This window comes from Heterocephalus glaber, unplaced genomic scaffold (assembly GCF_053883595.1).
Source record: "Heterocephalus glaber isolate CG9 unplaced genomic scaffold, H.glaber_assembly_v1.0 deba00001004, whole genome shotgun sequence".
In the NCBI taxonomy this organism is placed as follows: Eukaryota; Metazoa; Chordata; class Mammalia; order Rodentia; family Bathyergidae; genus Heterocephalus; species Heterocephalus glaber.
This window is the reverse complement of record NW_028258179.1, coordinates 5549068-5557228: the sequence shown is the minus strand read 5'-3', so window position 1 is coordinate 5557228 and position 8161 is coordinate 5549068. Positions and strand designations below refer to the sequence as shown.

At 58.1% G+C, this 8161-nt stretch overlaps 1 protein-coding gene across 4 annotated transcripts in view; it reads left to right on the top strand.

The window, feature by feature from the left end:
• Positions 1-8161, top strand: part of Ngef (neuronal guanine nucleotide exchange factor) — a 90626-nt gene that overhangs the window by 80811 nt on the left and 1654 nt on the right. For all 4 annotated transcript variants that reach the window (XM_013066778.3, XM_004868082.4, XM_087209424.1 and 1 more), the window contains 9 exons: positions 5-165; positions 529-681; positions 2875-3004; positions 4431-4505; positions 5688-5777; positions 6170-6333; positions 6429-6584; positions 7196-7275; positions 7796-7900. In XM_013066778.3, the coding sequence (XP_012922232.1) occupies positions 5-165; positions 529-681; positions 2875-3004; positions 4431-4505; positions 5688-5777; positions 6170-6333; positions 6429-6584; positions 7196-7275; positions 7796-7900 (1114 nt within the window). The remainder of the gene's footprint in view (positions 1-4; positions 166-528; positions 682-2874; positions 3005-4430; positions 4506-5687; positions 5778-6169; positions 6334-6428; positions 6585-7195; positions 7276-7795; positions 7901-8161) is intronic.

Below are 8161 nucleotides of genomic sequence, written 5' to 3'. Positions count from 1 at the left end.
GCAGGCCATGTTCGAGCTGGTCACCTCCGAGGCCTCCTACTATAAGAGCCTGAACCTGCTGGTGTCCCACTTCATGGAGAATGAGCGGCTGAAGAAGATCCTGCACCCATCTGAGGCCCACATCCTCTTCTCCAATGTGCTGGATGTCATGGCCGTCAGCGAGCGGTGAGGCCTGGGCTGGTGGCCCAGCACACTCGTGTGTCTACCCTTGCATGTTTGGGATGTTGCATGGTGAAATACAGTGGCCAAAGATGTAAATGCAGAGACCCACCCCCTCCCAGCGGTCAGCAGTAGATGCCCTGGGTCCCTTGCTATCCACCTGGAGTTCCGGGGATCCCTCAGAGCCGTGAGGCAGGGACCCCACCCCATTGCAGTGACACTGGGTCAGTGTTTCTGTGCTCCTCGTGCTGGCCCCACCTAGAGGCGGACAGTGACTCCTCAGTGTGCCCCATAGTCTCCAGTGTGCAGGGTCCCCTGGCCCCACCCGGGAGGTGTTCCCGACTCTGACTCAGCTGCTATCTCTGGCAGGTTCCTCCTGGAGCTGGAGCACCGGATGGAGGAGAACATTGTCATCTCTGACGTGTGCGACATCGTGTACCACTACGCAGCCGACCACTTCTCGGTCTACATCACCTACGTCAGCAACCAGACCTACCAGGAGAGAACGTACAAGCAGCTGCTGTGCGTGCCCTGCATGGGGTGGCAGGCACCCCTGGCCTTCACCTCTGGGTTCCCAGGGCCCCACAGGGATGCAGGCTGGGGATGGGATGCAGGGCATTTGAGTGTCCGTAGAGAGCCATTAGCCCAGCTGGACCCTGAGACAGCCTGCCGAGGACCTGTGTCCTGGCCAGCAGGGTCACTGAGGGCTCAGGGAAGAGCATAAGGCCAGGCTGTCAGAACTGTGGGTTTGAACTCGTGACAGGCCAGGTCTGGGTGGGAAGGAGGCTCTCTGGTGTCATCCAGCAACACCCTTGAATTTATTCCTGCCCTACTTTACTAACCTGTCCTTGAGGTTTCCATTGACAGAATGGTTTTTCAGTCGACTTGCCTTTGAATTCTTTGCATTGACATAAATGGCTGGGGTCAGCGGGAGCCCTCTTAGCTCTGCTCGGAGCATCAGAGGTGTTTCCGGAACGAACTGTCCAAGTCGGACGGAGGGTCTCCAATAAAGGAGCCTCTAGTTGGGAAGGAAGAGCAGGTCACTGGCCTCTGTACATCCTGGAAACAGAGGGAGTCAGGCTTCATAGGACAGGGGCACCTGCGCAAGTTGTCAGGAGGTGGCCGCTCTGGTGGATGAGTGAGCGGTGGCAGCAGCTTCTGGCCCCTGCTGGTCCTAGGTCCTGGGGTCACTTGCTGAGAAGAGAAAACCTGGCCTTGAAGATAAGGTGGCCACAGTTTCATGGGGTTAGCCCCTCAGGCAGTTCACAGAGCAAACCATAGCACCTAAAGACTGCACTTGGTAGGCTTTCTGTCAAGCCACATGGTGCAGTGCGGCAGTTTGAGTTTGTGTATCTGGACACTTGGGTGTTTTACATGTGTATTTGGGAATGGAATTTGAGGGAATCATATGCTGTTTTTGAGATCAAACACTGGGAGGACAAGTGTCCCACAAAGGAAGTGCCTGTATGAGGTATGAAAAATACAATAAGATGAACATTTAAATTTCTAAAAATTTATTACAGTAAAAGACACACTGTCAATAATCTCCCTCAGAATACTTCCCCCCGCCCTTTGGGCATGCTTATGCCATTGCTCTGCTCACTTCTTTGCATTCGTCCATGTTGGCAGGGAGGTGGTACACACACTCAGCACATCCTGCTTCTGACTTGTTCAGGCCCTGCCCCTCCCTCCATGCTCCTTCCAACTCTTTGACCCCTTCCTATTTGCAAAAGCTCTTTTTTCATCATTTTTCCTCCTTTTTTTTTTTTATTCCCTTTCCCTCCCTCCCTCTTGCCACTTTCTGAAGCAGCATTAGAAATACTCTTTTGCAAGTGTCTTTATTTGTGTTGTAGTATGTAGTGTTGTGTGTGTTGAACTGACTTAAAACATTTGCCTTTCGTGGTCGTTTTGCCTTTGGGGAAGAGCCAGGAGTCTCATGGTGCCAGGCCTGGTGAATGAGGAGGATGAGGACAGTGTCACGTTTTTACAAGCTGCCTCTCCATTGGATGGAACTTGGCAGCAGCGTCCACTGTATTTTTGATCACACTTTGTAAAGACACTCAGGAAAGAGGACTCCAGAACTGCTTCAGAAAATGGCAAGAATGGTGGGATGTGTTCAAAGCAAGGGGGAAGATTTTGAGGGGGATTCATGGCAATGTATCTTTTACTATAATGATTTTTTTAACTGCAAACACTCACCATATATTTTGATCATACGCTGCGGAGGTCAGTCCCCAAGAATCCCAAGTGTGACCCCTCATGGTGCCCATGAGTGCTGGGCATCTGGCCGAGTGCTGCGGGCAGAGCACAGCCGCCCTGCATGCATGCGGACCCTGTGACTTAGCTCCACAGCTCCTGAGCCCTGAAACTGCTGCTTGCCCCTGGCAGGAGTCTGGCGCAGGCTCCTGCCACCTCGTGGGTTCACCTCGCCATGCTTTCCTGCTGCATGAAATCATCCAATTGTGCCTCTGATTCACAGGCTTGGCCTCCCTCACACATGTACTTTGCAAGGCTCCCTGGGCTGGGCACACGAAGCCAATATTGTTGTTTGATGTGTGCAGGAGCAGTGTGTTTTCCATGAAAAAGCAAGTGAAAGAAGGAACAGAGGGGCTGTGTTTTCCGGGCCCGTGGGCTGTCTCCTCTGGGGGCTGTGGATGGTGGAAGCACTGTGCTTGGAGCCTGGCCTGAGACCCACTGCCATCTCTGTGTCCCCAGCCAGGAGAAGGCAGCTTTCCGGGAGCTGATTGCGCAGCTGGAGCTCGACCCCAAGTGCAAAGGCCTGCCCTTCTCCTCCTTCCTCATCCTTCCCTTCCAGAGGATCACCCGCCTCAAGCTGCTCGTCCAGGTACAGCCCCTCCACATGCACACAACCTGTTCCCTTCTGTCACCACCAACATCCAGGCTGTTGGCTTTCCAGGAAATCCATTTACTCCAGAAATACTAATTCAGCCCCTGCTGTGCTCCAAGCACTTTCCCCAGCAGGGAAAGACTGACACATGGGGCAGTAAATGAAGCACCCCATCAAGGGGTGATTCTCTGGCCACCCATCAGTGCAGGAGTTGAGAGACATGTGACACTGAAGGTGAGACTTGGCTTGGGAGGAGCTGGCCAGGTGACCATGTGGAGGAAAGAGCACTTTGTATAAAGGAAACTTAGTGTGCAAAGGCCCTGGGGCAGCAAGGTGCACAGACAAGTTCTCAGCGGTGAGCTCAGGAACATGGTGCGGTGAGTGTGAGGCGGTACAGGTGGCAGGGCTGGATGTGAGCTCAGGCTGTTGAGTGTCAAGTTCAGGTTAAAGGGAGAGGTCGGGGTCCGAGCTCCAGCATCTGGGGGCGTTTGGGAGAAGAGACCATCAGGGAAGGAGAGAGAGGACCACACCTGGAGGAGACGGCATGGGGTAGAGTGAGAGGTGCAGCTGGCCCTGGGGCGGGCAGACGGGCATCTGGGAGGGGAGCCCTGCCCTGTCACACAGCCACGAGGCCACGTGGGAGGAGCATCCAGTCGTGTCCTGAGCTGCAGGAAGCTGCAGGCATGGAGGCAGCAAGGGAGCCTGGCCGGGCTCTGCCCGGTGACCTGGAGTCTGGGCCGGGGGAGGTCAGCCGGACACACCGAGATGAGGCTGGAGGGACTGAAGGACCCACATGTCCTCCTGAGAGGCCACCGTCATGGCCTGGTCGGGGGAGCTTTCACTCCAGTGAGGAAGCATGGAGCCTGGCCTGTGCTGTCCAGCTGCAACATGGCTTTGGGAGCAGGGGATGGAGACTGCCAGGGTTTGGGGGTGGCCATGCGTGGTGAGGAGGGACAGGGAGGCCTGTGTGGTGGCTCAGGGTCCCTGACCCGGCTGCTGGACAGAGGAGGCCGGGAGTTGTTGGGGTGCAGAGCCAGTGTCCTGATTTATTCCGCTAATTGAAGAAAACTGAACAATTAGAGAGAAGGCATTTCTACCGTGAAGGACAAAGTTAACAAAGCCTTGGGACAAGGTGGCCTCGATTAAAGGCAGGGCCCCGCCCCTGCCCCAGGCATCAACCGATGGGGACCCAGTAGCCAAGGAGGGCTTGGGTTAATCCCCTCAGAGCTCCGGGCCTGTCCCTACTGTGTGGTCCGGTTGACGTCCCCTGCCCACAGCCCGCCACTTGCAGAGCTCTGGGTGTGCTCACGTGTGGGGTGTGTGCGTGCGTGCGTGCGTGCGTGCGTGTGCATGTGTGTGCGCGTGCATGTGTGTGCGCGTGTGGGCCACGCTGAGAAGTAACCGCCCGCCTGTCCTGGCCCAGAACATCCTGAAGAGGGTGGAGGAGAGGTCGGAGCGCGAGTGCACCGCCTTGGACGCCCACAGGGAGCTGGAGATGGTGAGTGGCCGCCTCCTGCATGTCTCCCCCAGACCTGCTTTTGCAATCAGGAAAAGTCACGGGCAAGAAGCTCAGGCTGCCACTCCCCAGAGCCTTCACCAACCCCCTCTGTTCCTGTGGAGGGGCTTGGGGCAGCCATCCCACCACGGGCAGGGCCTCCCTGCCTCCCGTACCGTCAGTGGGTCCATCTGACCCCCAGGGGCCCTGGTCAGCCCAGGGCCAGGACCTGTCTTCTATTTTAAGTCCTTTTCTCCTCTCATTTCCTCTGTCAGGGAGCTCTAGGGGCTGAACCCAGGGTTTCACACTGAGCTACATCCTCATCTCTTTTTAAAAGTTTTGTATCACACCCAGCCCGGGCTGGGCTGCAACTTGCCATCCTCCTGCCTCAGCCTCCCAGCGTGCTGGGATCCCAGGTGTGCGCCACCACACCTGGCTTCCTTTTTCTTTTACTGAAAGGTACACTGTTTCTTTAGCTTACTTTTTCAAAATAAATATTTTTTCTAATGTATAAAAGTAACTGAGGGCTGGGGATTTAGCTCAGTGGTTCCGGCGCCTGCCTGGCAAGCCCAAGGTCCCAAGTTCGATCCCCCGTACAAAATAAACAAACAAATAAATAAAGTAACTGAGAGGGCTGGGGGTTTAGCTCAGTGGTTGCAGCCACCTGCCTCGGCAAGTGCAAGGTCCCACATTTGATCCCCAGAATCAAAAAATAAATAAATAAAAGTAACTGATACTCAATACAAGAAAATTCAAAAAATGCTCATAAGCAAAAAGGCGACTAAGAGAGATACCAACCTATTCCACACCACAGCTGATAGGCTGCCTCCTGCCTTCCAGACGGACGCCTGCACACGCACATGGGCACACGACTGCATTCTTTGTAAAAAGAGATTGTGGTTCCTAAGCCCCAGGTTTTGCTCTTCAGTTTAGCATACACAGAGGTAACTGAATTTTGAACGGTTTCATAGTAGCCGGCTACACAGATACACTGTAACTATCTTAGCTGCTCAGGGCGGCCCTGGTGACTTCCTCTGACGTCTCACTCAATGTCCACGACCACTGCGTGTGGCTGTGTGGTGCCGGGCTCTGTCCTGGACACCCAGGCACCGCGCCTGGTCACCCACCGTGGTGGCTGAGGGCCCGGGGACAGCCTGGCGCACTGCGCCCTCCTCCCCGTTGCAGGTGGTGAAGGCGTGCAACGAGGGCGTCAGGAAGATGAGCCGCACGGAGCAAATGATCAGCATTCAGAAGAAGATGGAGTTCAAGATCAAGGTGAGCCTGACTGCAGCCGTTGTGCGCACCCCACTGCCAGGCACTTGCTCCTCCGAGGATGCCCCAGTCCCCTGCTGTCCCCCTGCCTCAACTTCCTGTCTGAGAGCCGGCTGCCTGCCCTGGGTGAATCCTGCTCTGGGGTATTGTCTGTGACCTTGAGCAGAGCACAGTGACAAGGAACCGTAGGAGGGATCACACACAGCATGATGCACATGCAACACACACACCTGTGTACCACACACAGGCACGCGTGCCCATGCAGACTAACAGCGCTGCTGTTACCCTGCGTCTTCTGGGACCCGGCCGGCCAGCGGCAGGGAGGGTGACAGCCTCACAGCTGCTACTTGGGGCATCCCTGGGAGCCGCATGGTGACGCTGTCCCTCGCTCCCAGTCGGTGCCGATCATCTCTCACTCCCGCTGGCTGCTGAAGCAGGGTGAGCTACAGCAGATGTCGGGCCCCAAGACCTCCCGCACCCTGCGCACCAAGAAGCTCTTCCGGGAAATTTACCTCTTCCTCTTCAACGACCTGCTGGTGATCTGCCGGCAGATCCCAGGGTGAGCAGCGAGGGTGGGGTGTCCCGGGGGGGCACGGGATGCGTGGCCAGGTCTCTCCTGGACCGACACCCTGTCCCACCCGCCTCGGTCCCCAGGGACAAGTACCAGGTGTTCGACTCAGCCCCTCGGGGCCTGCTGCGTGTGGAGGAGCTGGAGGACCAGGGCCAGACGCTGGCCAACGTGTTCATCCTGCGGCTGCTGGAGAATGCGGATGACCGGGAGGCCACCTACATGCTGAAGGCGTCCTCTCAGTGAGTGTAGTGGCCGTGCCCCGCCAGGTGCCGCCCAGGACACCTCCTGGAAGCCCCAGGGGAGCAGGGCCCCACACAATGTCCATCCTGCCCCTGGGGCCCCGCGGGGCTTCTGCCGGGCCTTAGTGTCGAGCTGTGGGCAGGGCGGATGGCAGGGCCCTGGGTGCTGTGGCACATGTGTGCCCACATGTGTGGGGCTTCAGAGGCAGGGAGAGTTCCTCTTCCCACACCGGCCGCCGGCCGCCTCCCCGCCTGCTCACTCGCTGTGCGGCCGCTGTCCATTTCTGGCCCTCTGAGGGATAAGTGGGGAGAGGCATTGCGCGCCTCCCCTTCTCCTCTGTCCCTTGCTGCGGCCCTGGTGTCCTCCCCTGCTGGGACCTCCGCTGAGGCGGGATGGACATTCACCTTTCCCATCTTGCCACAGCCGAAAAACTGTGGCTCCAGTGGAACTGGCTTGGAGCACGATTTGGGAGTTGACTTGCAGGGCCTCGCCTGGCTCCTCTGGGCTCTGGGCCCAGCGGTCCCCACTGCGGCCTCAGGCCAGGCCAAGGGTGGCCGCCACCTCCCCGGGGTGGTTTTGCTCTTGCTCCATGTCCTCCTCCCTGTGCCAGGAGCGAGATGAAGCGCTGGATGACCTCGCTGGCCCCCAACAGGAGGACCAAGTTTGTTTCCTTCACATCCCGGCTGCTGGGTGAGTCCCTGCTGCGGTGGCTTCAGGCCTCAGCTTCAGCAGCACCTTGTGGGGATGGGGAACCCCTACCAAGCTCAGCACCCCACCCAGACCGCTGGTTCCCAGCTTGTCAAACACGAGATGAAGTAGAGACACCCTGGGTCTTGAGTGACAGACACCTCGGAACACCGGGAGAATTGGGGCCCCAGCGGCAGGTGCTTCTGAGGTGCCAGTTGTCTGGAAGGCATATATGAACCCGGCACACGAGCCTGCTGGCACCCCTTGTCTGGCCTCTCAACTGCCCCCCGTGCTGCACCCCAGCACCCTTGGACATCAGAGCTGGAAGCCCCTTCCCTGCGTTCTCCCCAACTCCGGGGCTTGGAAGCAGCCTCCCCCCGCAAGAAGAACCCTCTGTCGGTTCCCACGGAGTCCGAGTCCCGTCGGGGCCAGCCGCTCTGTGCCATCCTGGGCTTGCCCGGGTGTGGGGCAGGGCAGGGGACCCGGCACTGGGGACGCACCACAGCTTCCCTCCTGCCCGCAGACTGCCCTCAAGTGCAGTGTGTGCACCCGTACGTGGCCCAGCAGCCCGACGAGCTGACGTTGGAGCTGGCAGACATCCTGAACATCCTGGAGAAGACGGAGGATGGTGAGCCCTGGCCCACTGCCGGCACCGCTGGCTGGGTACCCGCTTCCAGTGCCTGGGCTCAGCCACAAACAGGGCTGTCTCAGCAGTGTGAGGCCCCCTCGTCCCATCCCCTGGGACAGTCTGGCCCCAGCCTCCACCACAGTGAGGGAGCAGCACATCATCCTGACCCTGAACCTGGCCCTGGCCCTGACCCCGGCCCTGACCCCAAGGCTGTTTGGGCAGTGAGCTGCCCAGGAGGCCCGGGGACCCAGACTCGGGGAC